We start from the raw sequence: 19,822 nt of genomic DNA, 5'->3' as shown, positions 1-19,822 counted from the left end.
TTCTAACTATCAGCTGTTGACAGCAGTTTAGAAAAGAGACATTTATTATTACAGTGAATATTATGGTACACTAATAACAGGTCCACAAACTACACCTAGATAAGACCAGACACCATGTTTGGTACATTTTGCTGTTAAATGTGACGATGTAAACCTTTCTAGGTGCTGATTCATTTTAAGCCTCAGACAACATGGAATGTAGTTTAGTCTCAAACAAACTTGTGCCGAATATAAAACCACACAACTTTAAGAAGATCCCCCTCCTTTATGTAACTATACAATATGTAATAATTCCACTTTAGACTAGAGCTAAAGTTTATCTCTAATGTTCGCATATCTAAATATACGCTCTGTGAGGTAGGATGTGTTAACAGCTTCCAAAAGTCTGTTTTACCCTCATCTAAATTATTGATATTAAGTCAAATTATTAATCGACTGGTAGAAGGAAGAACTGCATCGCTACAGTGTAGATTAAAGCTGCTGGAGAAGATTCTTTTTAAAAATCAGATAGACATAGTGTAGGCCTCATACAGTAGATCAGTAAATCAATTATTTACACTTTGAGGAAAATATTCAAAACCTTGAAACCTTGAAATTGCTGCTTGAATGTGAAATGCCAATGTTTCTTTTGGGGTTTACAAGGAAAGATACGAATTTGGCCGAAATTGAATCAAATTAAAATAAAAATTGTGTCAAGCGAATCACTGTCCTCCTTGTCTGGCAAAGAAACACAGTAACAATCAAGTAAAAACCCATGACCGCCCTAAATAAAGGTGCCAGAGACTGGGGACCCCCACTGTACATGAAGGTGGTTGAACAGACATGAACAGTCATGTAAAAGTGGCAAATAATGGGCATGACACATCAGGAATGTGGTTAAATTAACAAAAAAAAAAAAATTGATGGAGAAGTGGCAGAAAAGGAAATAATGTAGCAAAATACATTAAAAGGAGCAAAATTATGGCAAAAAAAATGATGAAAATAGGTTGAAATATGATGTTTGGTGTCGTTGCAGAACAAGGGTAACCTTGTCTGAAAGATGGATTCTCCTGGTGTTCACAAACATCAGAACTCATCTTGTAATGTTCCCGCCTTTGCCTTTCGAATCCAAACTGATTAGAACCAATCATGAGGCAGTGTTGTGGTTTAGGGCGGGATATCCGGGTGTGACGAAGCCAGAAGCACCGAAGCAAAACTGGCACATGCACAGTTGCGGGGAGAGGAACTAGTTGGGCTACCGCTATTAGCATAGCTCCAAATCAAAATAGAAAGATGTCGATGCAGGAGGATGGTTAACGTGCACTTAACTCACATACTTGTGTTGCAAAAATGACAAAAGCCACTCAACAACATACTGACCGCAGCATTATTATCGCAAAAGAACGTTTTCATCAGTGGAGCCTTGTTGTTGTAGCAGCATCTTTGCATCATGATTAGCTAAAATAAATCATGGTAGAAAGGTGCTTCGCCCAATCAGCTTCAAGCATTCTGTTCCGGTTCCGAAAGGATTCGCAGACACAGACCCAGATCTATGTAGAGAACTGGAGTTAGAGGGAGGGGCTACACATCAATCTGGCTCTTGCCAGGTTAAAAAAAAGTAAGAATAAGTAAAATTGGGCTCAAGTTGTTCAGAAAATATTCTTAGTTTCCAAGTGTTTCGCGACCCCAAATGGAGTCCTGATCCCAAGGTTGAGAACCCCTGGTCTACTGGACTCATCATCCCACAATGCACTGCAAAAAAAATTTCAGAAAAGTTCAATAAAAGTGTTTACAGTGGAAATAAAACAAAAAAAACATTCAAAGGTCAATTTCAACTTTGATATATTTTTCTCAGTCTTCACTTTATAAAACATTGAGTCTTAAAGTCTATGTCTTTATCTGATAAAAATAATCATGTCCAGCATCTTTAAATAGAACATTTCTCTATTCAAAGTCACGTCAATGTTACATTTGCCTTTAACAACAGCTCAGTTTAAACTGTATTTGAATTCACTCACGTCTAAAACTCTTTCAGACAAAGAACATTTTGTGGTACAAAACAAATGTGGAGTTGAATGTTCTGAGATAGAAAAATAATTTCTTGTTTCTGATATGTTTGTCGTAGTAGCGAGGGACTCCAGAGTTTAATGGACTGAAACGTGTCCACATGGTCTCTGGTAGAAGGATGTGACGAGTCATCAGTACTTGCTGTGGGACTTGTTAGCAAAGCGACTGATGTAAGCTTCATAGAGCGTGTCCAGGAAGGAGCTGTCGGTCTGAAACACACGAGCAGGCCACTTTAGTGATGAGCTACGAGCTGAGGTTAGCGTTGCAAACATGTCTGATAATTGGAATAGTTCCAATCCAACCTGGATCAGATGCAGCAGTGAGGCTTGAAGTTGGCTTCTGGAGAGAACGTGGACCTCCGGCTGCAGCGGCAGGGGGTGTGACTGCGTCTCACTGCTGGACCTCTGGGTGAACACGTTGGGGGACAGCAGCAGGGTGGGGGCCACAGTGGCTGGTATCTTCTGAGGAGAGATTACCTGAACAAAGGCACAGGAAGTCCTTTAAACGCACTTCCCCCCAACATTGGTACAACAGTGTATATTTTAGACCACTGGTCTCACCCTGGGACCCACATTTTGCCACAGCCATTAAATCACGACCCACTTTTTTTTAGATTCCAACCCATCAAATTTAGTTTTTTAAAAATAGCTGTTGAAAACACACATATATAACCTTTTTTTAAAAAAAACTTAAACGTATATATTTTCCTGTGCAACGTGCATTTCACAGCATGTCTGTCAAAAGAAAAGTTTCTTTCAAAATAAAGGTCCAATATGAGATATACTGTATTAAGTATTTATTTATCTTTGACCAGCTGTCCGAGACCCACCCAGTATAGTTCCGCGATCCACTTTTGGGCCCCGACCCACCAGTTGAAAATCACTTTCAGGACATCCTCAGGTTTCAGAGTGAGTTACCAGGTATCAGGAAATTAATCAGACCAAACTGAATCATGACTCAGCAAAACCTTCGACAGATGAAACGCCTTAATAAATATCTTAAGTTTTTAAAAGTTTGTTTGATTAATAAATACATAGTGAAATTAAACGTTGATATATCTTAAAATTTTAAAATAAATAGAAAATAACAGCTTTAAACTTACTCTCGTATTTGAAATAGTGCATATTAATGATGATTAATGATGATGCAGATTAATGTCATGTGTATTTCCGGTTTCTACAAAACACGTCATCTCATATTTTACGTCCTGAGGCCATTAAGTCTGACGACTTTTATTTTGAAGCCTGAGGCCATGTAATTTGCTGAGTCATGAGTCCATTTGGTCTGATAAATAACAGAAGTTTTCCTGATACCTCACTCTGTGACCTGAGGATGTCCTGAAACCTACACCGTAGCAATGGAAATCTCCACCTCCGTGTTCCTCACCTGAAACTGCGGACCAGCTTTTTGTCCCACTGTGGGCAGGTTTGGAACCGTCCCTGGCGCCTGATTCTGTGAGGCCCCCAGGAATCGTGGAGCCAGACCTGGACAGAGCCGTGGGGCCTCATGAGCAGCCATGCTCTGCTCCTGCTGAACCAGCTGCAGCTTCTGAAGGAGCTCGTGGGGGGACAACACACCTGGTACTGGCAGACCTAAGCAGAGAACATTGGAAACCAAACATCAGAGTGAGGTTTGCTTCACACACACAAAACATGCTTCGCAAATTTTGATCAATTGTTTTGTGAATAATTAAATGAACTTTAAGACAGAAATTTGTCCCAATTATTAAAAAGCTTTTTTTTATTGTAATTAACTTTTTAGTTCATAAATGCGGCGTTGTAAACGAGATATTGCCAAAAACAGTGAAGTTTGGAAGAGGTGGAGCATTCAGTCCGTCTGTGGATATTGAGGAGCTACGGAAACAGATTAGGGCCAGTTTTGATGGAGACTGTCGTATATGGTAAATTGGTCCTAGTCAGCTTCCATAGATTTCCATAAAGCTGATATCCAGAGTTTCTGAGAAACGTCTCGATGTCCCGCCCTAAGCCCTAAACAGCCTCACTTCCTCCCACTTCCTCTGCCAATCTACCACAAGCCACGCCTCTACTTTTCTGAACGCACAACGCAGAACATAACAAGGTTGAATCGGGTCACATTGATATAGGTCTGTGGGTCAGATAAGAGCCAAAATCATATTGACCTGTTTGCTGCCTTGATTCTGTGCACAGTTCCACATTCACTTTGATTGACAAACTCAAAAACAGGAAGTTGAAGCCTATTGGCTGGGCAATCGCGGCGATTGTTTCCATTTGTATAAGGGTCTATAGGACGAAGGAGGGACTTATATACATTAATGTATATGAATGACCACCGGCAGTAGACCATAGTAAAAGACTAGTTAGGTATTTTTTCACATTTCAAAAGAATGACACATTAACATAGATTTCTCAAAAACTCCAGATATCAGCTTTAATAGCAAACCTTCAACTTTCATCACAATATTGTATTTTGAGGTCATTTTCGATATTTCGACTCTCGACATTTTGACTTTATTCTTAATTTGCCAAAATTATTTTCTCCATTAAAATTGGCCCTAATCATGTTTCCGTATTAATAAATATTTGTATCATTCGGACACATTTTTACAATCCTTGAAAATACTGCATTAAATTATCATTATTAGCACCTTTGGAAATATTTGTAAAATGTGTTTCTTTCACACTATTCATAATTCAGGCATTTTTCCCCCCTTATTTAGTACAAAAATGACAAAATACTCAAAACGTTACCGGTAATTAATTATTTTGTCTCCAATTGTGTGTCTTTAACACATTCCAACCCATATTTCTTGATAAAGTTTGTGTATATAATGATGTCTTACCGATTCCCTGAGCAGCAGACATAATCTGGCTGCTCAGTTGTGGATCACATTTCGGGACACTGAAAAACAGTGGTTGGCTTGACTGTCCTTGCATGTGGGGGGCACACGACCCAGAATCCACCGCTGCAGGCTGAGAGGGGAGGTAAGGGTTCTGCTGCACAGGGAGAGGAAGAGGAGGAGGAGGAGCCTTGGGACAGCACGAGGTAGCAGTGGGAGAGACGGGGATGTTGGATGGAGGAGGAGGAGGATGATGGGTCTGGAAAAGTCTCTTGATGGGGTCTGAGTGAAGCTGCTGCTGATGATGTTGCTGCTGCTGTTGTTGTTGCAGATGATGATGATGCTGCTGCTGGTGGTGGAGATGATGTAAAAGGTGTTGGTGGTGGTCCAGGGTAACTCCATTGTCACACAGCCTGTTCTCTGGGGACTCAGATAAAGTCTGCAGCATCATTCCAGCAGCCCCTCCCGCACTTCTCTGTCCCTGCATGAGTTTGGCGATGGCTGCACAGGGCTGGGGGGTCTGCTGAGCTGTGGTGGGACTCAGCAGCAAACCAGCACCGACTGTCCCACCATCTTCCTTCACTAAAGCTCTTCTAGCTTCATCTGAACTGGCTGCAGGAGCATCTTTACCTCCCCGTCTGTTGGGGGCGTCATCATAGGTCAGCGTACGGGCGACAGGTGGGCGAGCAGTTTTATCTGCTGATGACACCATGACGGGGGGCACAGGGTCAGCTTTGGGAGGGGGGTGATGCTGAAGCTGATGCTGGGAGCCGAACAGTGCAGCTAAGGAGAGGGGCTTGTGCTCATGACCTTCATTATCCTGAATGAGGTTCAGACAATAATCATTAGATAATGGAATGTTTCTTATTCAGCAGCACAGGTGAGCACACAATCAACTCTTAAACAAAAAAACAACAAACAGACTGAGTTGAAAGTTAAAATTAATATATTGTTCAGTTAATCTCAGCGACTCTTCAGGAGCTGTCATTCAAATATTAAAAACCTCACCTTTTATTGGTCTAAGTGGGAAATTTAAGTTACCATATGATGGGCATCTTTTTTCACAGTGGGGGCCACAAAAAATGTGATTGTCTAATGCAATATCAACAACATTCAATTCAGCATCAAGAATAATGACCAATCTGAGCATTAATAAGTGAAAGAACAAGAGGTTTGTGTTTTTATGGACTAATTTTTTAATATTTCTCTTTCATTTTGTATATTGTTGTTGGTGGATTTTTACTGTTGTCTGGTATATTTTTCTGTTAATTACCTCCACCTAAGAGGTAATAAATTCACCAGCTTTTATTTACTTGTTTGTCTAATAGCAAAATTATGTCAAAAGTACTAAACAGATTTTGACTAAATCTTAGCCATAGATAAATAGACTTCACACAATGGATGTATCATTACAATTTGGAGGGAATCAGGATCAATATACTGATTCTGGAATAGTTTGAAAGAAAATCACAACCTCTCATCATTGGTGAAATTTAAAAAAAAACCTATCTTGGTTTTTGATTGACTGAGCTTTATTACTTTTTACTCAGAAATGTTGGGTTGGTTCTAGGGATGTAACGATTAATCGCATAATTGCAAGGCAGTTAAAAATCAATTCATAGGTATCACGGTTCACATCGATACTGGGAAAATTGAATCGCAGTACTTTTTTTAAACAGCAGTGGGCGCTCTCTATTTATCCTTCTCTTGTCCAGAAGTGTTGGCGGCGGGAGGAATCTGGTACTTCTTTCTTTCTGGCCGCCTTCTACTCTTAAACATGTTCATAAAAGATTCCTTACCCCTTTAGCACCGAAAGAATATCTGTAATATTACGTGAATATCTGTAAATGTCAGGTTTTTCTATTAGCTCTGTCTGCAGGCGCGTAGCATCTCTTCTTCACTGCAAGAATATCTGCATGCCAACCGACCACTGGGTTACCAGCGCCCCCTGCTGGTCCAAACAAATATCTGACGTAAATACGGTGCAATGACTGTTTTTTTTTTAAAGTCCAATTGTTAAGGCACAAAATACATTTTCAGTTGCACTTTAAAAAAAAAAAAAAAGAACTATTATGCGGTTTTGCATTGTTTACTATAAAACCAGAATTTAAAGTTTTATTTTTAGGTAAATTACATTGTTTTGAATAGTTTATCAAGGGATTCTTTTGACAATGAAAAATAAAAAATAAAATAGTACAGTATTTTCTAGTTTTTTTCCCCCAAAAAAATAAAGGAATATTTTTGTCATCATTTGTCTACAGTCCCATTTTGTAAAATAAATCGTGAGAGAATCGTATCCAACCCTAGTTGGTTATTCTGTTAACCCACTGAGTTTCATCCAGATCAGATACACAATTCACATTTCATTGCAATTTTTTGATAAAATGGTGAAATCAATACATTTGATTCTTCTGTATCGTTATTAATGGAGATAGAAATGTATTCCAAGCCTTTAAAATGTGAATGATCATGGTACAATCTTGGTACAATCTGCCTCGAATTTAACTTACTCAAATGTCAGCGTGCTTGTGCGCACTGACGTCTCCACATTAAACGAGCAAAACGCTCATTTAAATAGGGACGGTCTGCACCAGTTCTGCTCATGCACTAATAATTGCTGCAATCTTAGTGAATTCCACACTGCAAGTGAAGAAACTGCGTCACTAAAGGATTTAATGAAGCAACTGGATTACCACCCTTTATTTCAGATCTTTGTGAATCCGCCCCCCAAAATATTGCAGTGTGAGGGTCTGCCTCAATTTTCTCTCTTTTTCCCCTCATACTAACGACAGAATAACGTTTGTTTGTGATTTTATTAACTTCTTACATTCAGAAATGATCAGCGCACAATAGTCTCTCAATGTATTATGTATCACCCGTTAATGTGAAGCACACTTCGTCATCACCATCTGTCATCAATGTTACACTTGGACACAGTGTTAAAATAGTTGACCAGCGTGGACATCATTCTGACGTCTGTCAGAGTTTCATTTCACAAGCTGCAGCTGACGTGCGCACCGCGGCGGAGCAGAGTTTAATACAGCTTTGGTCATGTCTAAATCAGTTCGCCATGGAATGGATCAAAAGTATGTCTATATTTTTTATTTAAATTCTACAGGTGCAGGTTTCATCATGGTTGTTGGTTTGCATGCTCGCAACTCTTCCTCATGCTGCAAGTCTTCCTCGTGTTTGCACTCACTTCTTGGTACATTACTGCCACCCAGTGGTCGCCCACGAAAAAAAGGGAAAAATCCAAAAAAAAATTTAAAAAAATCGATACTTGGAAGCAGAATCGATCAGAAAAATCAGCACCCAAAAAATTGTGATAAATCGTAAAAAAATATAAATTTTTTTCCCCACTCTTAGTATTTTGGTGTAATTTTGTGTGATTTTATTGCCATTGTGTGCATTTTTCTGTAATTTTGTGGTTTTAAAATGTATTTTGCACACTTGCACACTTTTAGCGCTGCACAAAATTAGATGAAGGACCAGCTGTCCATGTCTGGTTAAGACAAGAACATGAACTGGATGTGTTACCTTATTGTGTGGTTTCACAGGTATTGGTTTGACAAGGTTTGGATTCCCACACAGAACGCTGCTGCCACCGATCTCCTTAGGCTCAGTGGTCGACTGTTTCATAAAGATGTGAAAAAAAAAAACCCCATAACAAAACAAAACATGAATCAAATGACTCTGACAGTTACATTTAGTAGACACAAAATAAGCTGTGAATGAAATGATTCAAGTGAAAAATGATTGATGTTTGGAAAGCCCACCTTGTCGTACTCTGTGCGTGCTTTGTTTAACATCTGGATGATGTCCACTCCCTGTGCGTCTCTGCCTCCTCCTGGTGACTGAACCAAGGCCTGCTCCAGCTGGGTCAGTCTGCACAACATGTAAAACAAAATACGTCAGATTCTTCAAGTTAAAAAACAACAACGTATCTTGACGCTGAAGCAAAGGTCATCTAAACAAGCTACTGCCATTTGCTGGCGTATGTTTGTATGTGGTGGCCCCTGAGGTGGAGCCACACATTTATCAGCCTGTCAAACTCTAACTGCCTCATTACTTGGCAAAATCCAGTTTTTAGTGTAAAGCTATTTTTCATTTTGATGTTGTGCTACTTACATCTTCATCCTCTGGGCTATGCGTTGACAATCCTCCTTATCGTAGAACCAAATTCCATGAATAACCACTGAAAAAGAAGGAAAAAACTCATTTGAGCGGCTGTCGAGAGTTGGAACACATTACATAAAGTTCTGGTGCTCACATCACTCCAGTTTGAAAATGGCTGCATTGGCTCCCAATTAGCTTCAGGATTGATTTTAAGATTATTTTATTGGTTTTTAATTATCTCAATAACTCAGCTCTGTTACTTTTGTCTGTTTTGAAGGCTGTGGGTGGTGGGTTGTTTTTTTTTACTCTTTCATTTCATTTGTTGGGCACTTTGTGTTGTTTTTTACTGTATGTATGTAACAAAGAGTTATGTAAATAAAGTTTTTATTTAATGATTGATGGTGCATCTTGTACTCGTCATTAAGGTCAGCAGACGACAAAATGAGCTCCGTGAGCAGCACAGTCACAAGATTAAATTAATACACAGACAGACTGCATTAGAACATCAGAACAAGCATAGCATTAATAAAATAAAAAAAACACTCATTATAGCAATGTCCTTATTGAATCTGAGCACAGAGTTTACGCTGAGTCATTTCCCAGCACAATCCAATGATAGCAGCAGCCAGTGGGTGAAATATACAGGGAAATATTGGCCCCTGGAGTCACATTAACTTTAAAAAACATGGTCCACAAGGCCAGAAAAACTCTCGTCACCACATTTACAGAAAAATGAAGTGGAAGGCATTAGTGTGCTTGTTTTGGAAAGCATAAGAAGCCGAAGACCTCGTGAAAAAGCTTAAAAAGTTGAACATTTTCTTTACATCAGAGGTTTCAAACTCATTTTAGTTCAGGGGCCAAAAACTGAGCAGTTTATCTTAAGTGGGCCACAGCTTTTAGGCGGGAAAATGACTAATTTAATCATTATTGTGCTCTAGTTTGCACTTCCACGTATAAATAAACTATAAAATATGTACGGCACTGATGATATCAAAGCAACAAGTGACAAATTTTAGTCCCTGCAGGATTTTAAATTTTTATTTTGATTTTGTGACCCATTTTTATGCAATTTGGGGAACTTTTTTGGAATCATTTGAAGAAAAAAGAGAGTTCTTGTAACAACTTGAGAAATAAAAAGATTGCAAACATGACTTAAACATGGGGAAAATGTGAGCCTTGCTAATATTGTAGAGTTTCATTAAATTTGTGTATTTTTTTTGGAGATATCTACAACTGAATAAGTTGGTAATTCACACAATGATTCATGGATTCATTGACGGTTTTGCATTCTGCTGCGGGCGGAATAAGATGCTCTAAAGCAGTTCTTCTCAAACATTTTGGCTCTCGTACCCCTTTATCATACTTTTGAATGCAAGTACCCCAATTATGTCCAACTACAACATTTTGCTCAGAATTCTGTGAAAAAACAACTTTAGAGCATAATAATGGAATAAATGATTGAAAACACACATTTTGAAGAAGCTCATTTTGTAAATAAGTGTTTAGATTTATTTCTATAGTTTTGATAATTTCCTGGCAATTTCCCTCCAGATGTGGGATATTTTCAGTTCATGTTCTAATCAAGATCATTTTGTGTGTTTTGTTATTGTTTGTTCTAATTATTCAGTAAATTCTTCTCTCACTTTGTGTGTTTTTGTTCTTGTTTTTGTGTGTGTGTGTTGCTGGTAATAGGAGAAAGTATTTTTCTCACTTAGTTTGTGTGTTTTTAGTGCCGTTTTGTGTATTTTTTTGTTGTTGTTTGTCTGTTGTTTTTATTATTTAGTAATATTCAGTGTGAAGATAATAAAATCTCATATTTTTAATGCTTTCATTTGCTAATTTCCCTCTCTCTTTTGAGCACCCCCAGTAGTGCCAGTACCCCCATTTGAGAAACCCTGTTCTAAAAGGCTGGATTCGGCCCCTTAACCTTGAGTTTGACAAGTGTGCGTCACATTAACGGGTGATACATAATACATTGAGAGAAATTTACAACCCAGACAGTCAAATCTCTGACATCAGCATTAAATCAGACTGAATTAAACATACACGATTCAATGTTTCCCTGTATTTGGTGCACGCTCTGTGCGCAGCTTGAAAAATAGCCAGGGTGAGCCACAGAGGTCACTGAGAGGCACAGACATATAAACGCACACACAGAAAGATCAGACGAGCCTGGGAAAATATCAGCCCAGCACTAAAAAGGAAAGTGTAGTGGTGGGAGCCATGGCTGCTTTGTACTCACTGGGAATACGAGTGCTGGACAGTCAAACACACAGCTGAAAATTTAAGGCAAAAATCTGTTAACGGATTTGATATGATTAAAGGGTTGGGAAAAAAGTAGGAAAAAATAAAAGACTTCTCCACAATTCTCAAAGGAACAGGATACAAAGATTTTCAGACCATCATGTTGAACACTATGTACGCTTGACTCAGAGAGAAAAAAGAAGCAGCAAAGCTACGCTACGGTTTCTAAATAAAGGTTTCAAAGGAGCAAAGAATGCAACGGGTCTTCAAGCAATCAAGTGCTTATCTATAGAGACTCATGATACGCAGTGTGGCTCTTTTTCAACAGGGGAAGTGTAAGAGTGACTGAGACTGAGAGGGCGGGATAAGAAGAACTAACCATAAACTACGGCACCACTGTTAGTGGACAGTCCAGTCCAGTAAAGGGTGGACGGCAGGACATCATACAGGTGGAGGGACGCGAGGAAAGGATGGAAACAAATATTTTACTTTGAGCAAACACGTGGGAAACTGAGCCAAGCAGGACGGGTAGAAGAACTGTCATATCACCATCAAATATCAGCTGCACCATTTGAGTCTAAATCTAGCAGATAATCCACGTGCAATACTCTTACGAGGCCGTCAGACGATGCTGAGGGGCCTGTTTCAGAGGAAGCCTAAACACGAGAGGCTGGAAGAAGAACCTGAGGTCAGGTTTAAGGGCTCGCTGGTGTCAGAGAGAGACTTAGGGATACCGTATGTTCCACCTGGAGGTAGGAACACATCATATACTGGGCAATTTGTGCTATAGGATAAGTCATTAAAGCAGTGGTTTCCAGCCTTTTTCACCCCATTTAAATATATCACTAATTTATGGCGACCCTAGAGACACTTTTCCTCTAGAATGAGTGTTTGGTTATGTTGGCTTTACTGTTATAAATTCAGAGTTATAAATTCAGAGATGCACTAGCTTAGATTTTTTTATAGTTAATTTTATTTGAACTAGATTTACTGTATATTTGAGAAGTGAAGTATAAAATAAAATTAATTGTGTTTGGTGTTTTAATTTAAAAAGGATAATAATTAGAAAAAAAAAAGGTTAAATATAACTTTAATCAGTAATTTTGCAATTTAAAGGGACCCGACTTTAATTCCAGGCGACCCCACATAGGGTCACGTCCCCAACGTTAAAAAACACTGCATTAGAGTTTAGGAATTAATCACATCCAAATGTGTAACTTGTAGGTTATACTCAAAATTTAACCGAGTAGCTGTAACAATTAGGACAATTATGCATTAAAAATTTAAAAAAAAATTAAAAAACAACAGTAAAACTCTTTTAAATAACAAAAGCATAACCTGAATTTTGAATATATGTATTTCTTGTTTTTTTCTCTCTTCAAATTCAACACTTGATAAAAATAAATAGTGATTCCTGCACAAAAATAAATAACTAATGATTATGTTACCTGGAGCGTATAAGAACAGATCAATTACATTAATCAATGACACTGTAAACAAAGCCACCATCATACCCAAAATTAGGGGTTTAAATGTCTTTATGTAGCCAAAGCTGACTGTAATAAAGTATTATTAATGATCCTTTTCTAAATTTCCCATCACTCCCACTTAGTTCTGTGGTATATCGTCATAGTTTATTTATAAGTCAGGCTGCCACTCAGTGCCAACGTCCATTCCAGGAAGTTACAGCAGCACTAAGAGTTACATGTTTGTTTAAGATTGATAAGATTCCACGACCTCGCTACGCAGAGATCACAGCGCACTGGACTGGTAGCACCAAATGTTCCCCAGTTGACAGCATTTACTGGTAGGTGAGCTGTGGTCAACACTGAAACCGTGATGATCATTTTAAAATCAGGCTGTCATAAATATTTCAGTTCAGGAGCAACACATGGCCTGTTGTGACCTTAAGGGGTCAAACATCACGTTGAAACATCAGGACGTGGTTGTAAAACCTGGTGTGGTTAATCTCTTAATACATCTAATAATGGCCAAAAGTTTTAATGTATTCATCATAAGCAGGATTCTTTTACACATTAGAAATATCTAAATTCCATACTTTTCCTAGGTCCTAATTTCCAGACGTCTTGGTAAGAAAAAAAAGATTAAAAAAAAGTGAGACATTTGAGTAAATAGACGTGTATCATGTAAATAAATTATGTAATTAAATGTTTTTTTATTATTAATTTATTATTATTAATATATGTCATAATGTCACCAACTAATTTCAAACAATGTCCGGCAAAGTGAACAATGAACTTGTCAAGTTGCCCAATGTTTCTAGCACATGTAGCCTACAGTGTGCTCTCACACAAAACTTTACAGCCACGCTAGCAAGCACTTAAAAAAAGAACCCAGATTAATCCATTTGTGGAACAGTCTTAGAAACATGAATATTTACCATACATACCACACTTTTCCAAAGCTGGAAATGTAGAAAGTCAAATGACATACTTTTCCATACTTGTGTAGGAACCCTGTATATAGTAATGGTTTTGTGGGTTTTTTCCTTCCAATGTCAATAGTAAAAGAGACAATTTAATGAATCCACTGGTAACAATAAAAAAAAAACCTTAATTGGGCTCCAAACCAGTCTAATAGAGAGTGTGAGACCAAAACAGACAAACAGGGAGCAGTGTGTGTGGTGTGTGTGTGTGCAAGCAGGTTCTGAGATTGTGTGTGTGTGTGTGCAAGTAGGTTCTGAGATTGTGTGTGTGTGTGTAAGCAGGTTCTGAGATTGTGTGTTCATGTGTGTGTGTGTGTGTGCTTGCGTGTGCGTGCGTAGCAGGGTTCTGAGATTGTGTGTGTGTGTTTACGTGTGCGCGTGTGTGCGTAAGCAGGTTCTGAGATTGTGTGTCTCTTATCAGTGACTGTTGCTGTGTATCTAATCTCAACTGGATGGGTTTGTAGTCCCGTCAGGCTCTTGTCACACTCAACTTGTGTGTGTGGGGTGTGTGTGTGGGGGGTGTGTGTGTAGGTTCACGGGGGAGTCGGGGGACTCGGGAAGATAAAACTCACTGAAATACCTAGAATGAGACCCTTATATGGAGCTGCTGGTCCCTGGTGTTATCACACTATGTAGTTTTATTTCAAATTTTGCCAGTGGACAGATTGATGCGTCTGATATTTGAACGCAGGGCGACTACATTTCAAAGTCATAACGGCTTATTGGTAAGATCAGAATACCAAACAGTTTGTAGCTACACCATGAAATATAAACACTATGGTGTGGTACAGTGTGGGTGATTATTAATTTGCCCTGGTTTCTAATTAGCCTTCTTAATGCAGTTAATTCAGGAATTAATCTGAATATAAAAAAATGTCCTAAAGAATGAGATATGATATGTCCAGCTTTGGAGATTCATGCAAACACAGGACACGTATCATGTGTTTTTTGCTCTTACGTCGTGCATTGCGATAAAGCAGGAACGGGTCCTGGAGCTGGAAATCCAAGTCTTTGGTGATTGGTTCTGTCAGGTTTTCCATGCTGAGTCGGTTCATGATAGTAAAACCATGCCTGGGAGACGCCAACCTAAAATGCAATGATACATTTAGATCTGTCAAAAACAAAACGCAAGGCTGGGTACAATGCATTTAATAACAAACGTGTTCTGTCATCCTCTCTATTATAAACCATGTGTGTAAGACAATTACAATGAAAATATAACAAATAATTAAAAATTATGACAGACTCATGGAAGGTCTCTAATATTACGACACAAAGGTTATATTCAATATATTTGAGTAAAAGTGTGAAAATAAATTAACTACATGAATTTTGCAATCTTTATTACCTTGTGTAGATAAAAAGAGTGCCTTCCACATCTGTTTTCTCCTGGAAATGGGGAAGAGACCAAAAATTAAATCAAGGAAACAATGAGACAAGTTTATTTCTAATAAACACATTCCAACCGAACTGTTGGACCCACACATTGATACTGAGCACTAACAATGTAAAGATTAATCGTAAGGCAGTTATAAATCGATTCATAGGTGTCACGGTTCATATCGATACTCTAAAAATTGAATCACAGTATTTTTTTTAAACAGCAGAGGGCGCTATCTATTTATCCTTCTCTTGTTTGAACTACATCACTCACACGTGACGTGAGCGTAGCCGCCAGGCATGGCCCGGCCCAGCCTATACGCAGACTCAGTGGCTGTTTAGGAGGGTTCCCAATCTAGCAACCCCAATTGCATGTTACTGGTATTGCTGTGCATTGCGCACATCAAAACTGCAGGGCACATTTCCAGTAATCTTCCCAGCCATGCATTTGTTTGTAATTACAAACTGGCAACCTAGAGAGTGATGTTGTACCTGACCTTGCCACGACTGGTCAGCTCATTGTAAGCATGTAACGTAGAAGAAAATGCCTGATACAAACAACAGCACTCGTCATGTCAAAGATAATTTATCCATCCAGAAGCGTAGGCGACAGGCGGAAATGCCTACTACTCTTAAACGTGTTCATAAATGATTCCTTACCCCTTTAGCACTGAAATAATATCTGTAATATTACATGAATATCTGTAAAAGTCAAGTTTTTCTATTAGCTGTCTGCTAGCATAGCATCTTTTCTTCACTGCTAGAATAGCTGCAAGCCAACCGACCACTGGGTTACCAGCGCCCTCTGCTGGTCGAAACAAATATCTGATGTAAATACAGTACAATGACTGTTTTTTTTTTAAGTCCAATTGTTAAGGCACAAAATACATTTTCAGTTGCACTTTAAAAATAAAAAGGAACTATTTTGCAGTTTCGCATTGTTTACTATAGAACCAGAATTTAAATTAATAGGCTTCTTCTTCATTTGTATTATTTCTTTATTTCATTCAGGATTATTTTTAGTTAAATTGCATCGTTTTGAATAGTTTATCAAGGGATTCTTTTGACAATGAAAGACAAAGAATATAGTACAAATATTCTATTTTTTTTTTCCGAAAAAAAAATAAAAAATTTTCAGTCATCTTTTGTCTACAGTCTCATTTTGTATAATACATCGTGAAAGAATCGTATCATGAACCCAGTATTGTGAATCGGATCGCATCAGGAGTTGAGTGAATCATTACAATCGCTACTGAGCAAGTGAATAGACTAAGTAGTTGAAGTGATTAATAGCACAAGCTTTTGGAGCTTCTGTTAAATCAATGGGATATGACTTTTCAATTTACTGTATGATATGCTTATAATCCAATTATTTTAATTTCTAACTTCTGAACAACTCTTAAATGGGATCAACTTTACAATTGAATTATTACAACCATCATTTTACTTTAAGATAAATCATTGTGTCCCTGCTTTTTGGATTTAGAGCACTCCTTTGTATTATGTTAATTAGTAATGAATGAATATCACTTTAACATGTAAATGGTATGACAATTATTTTTCTAGTTTTACGTTTAACAGTTAGCTAAGATGTATTTTTTTTTTTTTTCTCAAGTCCCTTGAACTGATATGAAGTCTAAACAGGTTGCTCTAAATGTGGAGTCAAAACTAAAATGTTTGCTGTAACTTCTATTTATTTAAACTGACTAAATATGTCTAGGTTAGCTGCACGTGTTTTCAACCAGGTCCTGGAGGGGTGTCCAATGTAGGAGTGTGACGATACGGCAACATATCGTGATATTTTTCCGTATGATCGATTATCGATATGCTCCCGCTAAGTATGGATTTCTTTTTTTTTCAAAACCTTTTCTGCTTTTTCACTAAAATGTGGTAGGTTTTCACAGAAATTTTTGTCACTGTTTGTTGAAGGAACCAATATATTGTTTACTGGAATATTGCACTATAATGGTGTCACTGGTAAGAAAGACCCTATTGTTTGTTTACAGAAAGCACTATTGGAGATACTTATGCGTTTACATTGGTATGGTGACACTTATTTACAGAAATTTTGCACTAAAATAGTGTCACTGTTCATAAGACACTTTTTCAATTTATTGTCTTTCAGAGATATAAAACAAAAATTGTATTTTTTCACTTACTCTTTTTTTTTCTTGTTATGTCATAGATTGTCGTAGATTGATTTCTGACCAATATATCAATAATCGCAGTATCGTCATATCGTGAGATAATCGTTACCGTGAGCTTTGTATTGCGTATTGTGAGGTACCCAGAGGTTCCCACCCCTAGTCCAATGCAGCAGCTTTAAGATGTGTCCCTGATTAAACAAAGCTGAGACTGATAGGCTCATTATTAGCAGACATTCTGCAGAGTGATGGAACAGGGAGACATGGAAAACCACCTGGATTATTGGCCCTCCAGGACCACGTTTGGACAGCCTAGGTTAGCAAGTAACACACACGTACACACACAACTGTATGCCTACATATGTAATATCATAGTTTTTTGTTTTTTTTTTGTCTCCTTTTCTGGTATTTATGCTGCTGCAACAACATTTCCCCATTGTGGAACCAATAAACCACTATCATATCCGTTATGTAACTATAACCTCAAATATTCTAAATATCACATAACAATATAAACATAGCACTTCTCGAAAAAGGTGGGATAAAAATAGATAAATAGATTAAAAAAAGAGAAAGGGCTGTGGATATTTTCTAAATGTCAACAAAAACTATTGGATTACACTGAAGATGAGTGTATATCTTATTTCTTTCTTACGAAAAGTTTATATACATAATTATAATATTGGAATTCATTACAATGAGTGAAAAGGATGGAATTGAGTGTTTAATCGTTTGAAACACTTGTGTCAAACTCGGCTCCTCAGAGCACCCAATCCAGCATGGAAAATGCATTTTGAACAAAATAAAAATGACAAAGATAGTTATTATTTGCAGAACCATATATTAAATTTTTATTATTTTGTAGCTAAATACTTTATTTAAAAAAAATGCCAGAGATGCATAAGTAGCTTGTTTTTCTGTTATTTGTTTATTTTTATGAAAAGCACTTAGCGCCGAAAAGTGTTTTTTCTTTTTCCATTGCAACTATTTATATTTCGATTCGTAATGGAAATACACATTGTATATGCGCTAAATTAAAACACTAATGTTAAAAAAATTGCCCTCCTGTTTAGAAAAATAGCGAGCATAATTCTGATTGAATTCACTTAAGACCAGACTAAACCCTACGTGACCCCAAAGATAAAATTAATCAACCACACTTGGTTTAAAAGCAGTTTGGTTCAGGTTTTCGTAAAGCGCGCCTGCCACAGAATGACGATGCTAAGCTAATGTAGCTACACAGCGGCTCCCGTTCATCTCAGACTTACCACTCGTTGTCCTGTTGTTAACGTGTACAGAGCTACTTGGCTGGCCACATCTACAATGGTATTGATGTAAGGGTCTTGTCGCTGCAGAGCAGCCAGACTTATGTCCAGTCCTTTAGCAGTGAGACAGCTGCCGACAGAAGTAGCTGTCATTGTTCCCAAACTCAGAAAAACTAGCTAGGCAGCTAGCTTCAGCAGCTAACGACTAAAAAATTAATAAGAACAAAGTGTAACCGTAAGAAAAAAAATGTCTACTTGATCTTCAGCTAGACAGTTTTCTCTCAGGCGGGTTAAGACATTCCAATATAATAAAAACACGCGTTATTAAGGGTTAAAATCTCCAAGACAGTAAAACAACGGCCATGTTTAATCACAGGGAATGTAAACAACTCAGACATGACTAGCTGCTCACAGAACTGCAGACCCCAGCATCATTAATCGACCTAGAAATATCGATAGGTACCCCTGCCTGTTAGGTTGAAACTTATAACTTATGTGATATTAAATTAAAATGTACCATTATTAGGTTTGTCCAGCACATCCTTTTATTCTAAGAAATGAATTATAATACGATATATAAAGTTAAATAAAGCGTAAATAATGACTGCATGACAGATTCCATATTATTTTTGTTAGAAATGTTTGATAATATTCTGATAAGCTTCATTAAAAATAATCATCCGTTTTCAATAACAACAATCACACTCAACAATTTTGCTTCTACAGACTGTTTGATAAAGTTGAGATGTTGAGTTTCTTTCCTTATTATGATATACTATTTTATTTCGAACAAATGCAATAATACAAAAAAACTGACAAAACAAAAACATTGATTCAGATGGCTTTCCTCCAGAAAAAAAACTAAACAAAAACAAAATATTAACATACTGCATGCATTTTTTTTTTCTCTTCATTCTTACATTCTTTCTTTATTTCATCCAGGTTGTATTTATCATCCAGGTATTGGATGGGCTTGGATTCTACCTACTTTTCACACATCTACACTAAGATTAGAGATTCCAACAATCTCCTCATTCCCCCCAATTTTTATACAATCCTTTAAATCGTTACATAATTTCTAATATGACTTTGTGAACACTAGAGGGCGTCAAAGAAACGTTTAAATCAATGTAATGCCTCATTATTACCCCGTTACTATATATGCAGGGCTAAAGCTGACCTTATGTTGTGCTTCATTTATTTTATTCCAAATAGTTTAGAGAGAGAGACAACACACAACACTAACTTAATTATGTATAATAAAGAACAATAATAATAATAATAATAATAATAATAATAATAATAATAATAATAATAATAATAATAATAATAATAATAATCCACAAACACTGGCTGGGAACAG

General features: G+C 37.5%; 1 protein-coding gene across 2 annotated transcripts; it reads right to left on the bottom strand.

Annotated features, from left to right (window-relative positions):
* Positions 1–1,804: 1,804 nt before the first annotated feature.
* dcp1b (decapping mRNA 1B) lies at positions 1,805–18,831 on the bottom strand. 2 transcript variants are annotated; one of them, XM_028448379.1, is made up of 10 exons: positions 18,466–18,831; positions 15,019–15,059; positions 14,629–14,756; positions 8,993–9,059; positions 8,641–8,749; positions 8,402–8,494; positions 4,868–5,684; positions 3,433–3,638; positions 2,349–2,522; positions 1,805–2,255 (listed from the first exon to the last, which is right to left on the bottom strand). In XM_028448379.1, exons 1-10 carry the CDS (start codon positions 18,610–18,612, stop codon positions 2,178–2,180), a joined length of 1,860 nt encoding a protein of 619 aa, XP_028304180.1. In that variant the 5' UTR covers positions 18,613–18,831; the 3' UTR covers positions 1,805–2,177. The 2 variants fall into 2 exon arrangements, with proteins under 2 accessions (XP_028304180.1, XP_028304179.1); XM_028448378.1 differs by having other exon boundaries at positions 15,019–15,060; positions 18,463–18,560.
* Positions 18,832–19,822: the final 991 nt, after the last annotated feature.

Source organism: Gouania willdenowi, chromosome 6 (genome assembly GCF_900634775.1).
Source record: "Gouania willdenowi chromosome 6, fGouWil2.1, whole genome shotgun sequence".
Lineage (NCBI taxonomy): Eukaryota > Metazoa > Chordata > Actinopteri > Blenniiformes > Gobiesocidae > Gouania > Gouania willdenowi.
Note: the sequence above shows the minus strand (reverse complement) of the source record. Positions and strands in the feature narration are given on the sequence as shown.

What these genes read in the sequence shown, in the direction of transcription:
- dcp1b (XM_028448379.1), bottom strand. Translation starts at nt 18,612, where the DNA reads ATGACAGCTACTTCTGTCGGCAGCTGTCTCACTGCTAAAGGACTGGAC. An exon ending in ATAGCCCAGAGGATGAAGAT is followed by an intron (nt 8,750 to 8,992) that starts GTAAGTAGCACA and finishes CATGTTGTGCAG; the next exon opens with ACTGACCCAGCTGGAGCAGG. An exon ending in CACGCACAGAGTACGACAAG is followed by an intron (nt 8,495 to 8,640) that starts GTGGGCTTTCCA and finishes TTTATGAAACAG; the next exon opens with TCGACCACTGAGCCTAAGGA.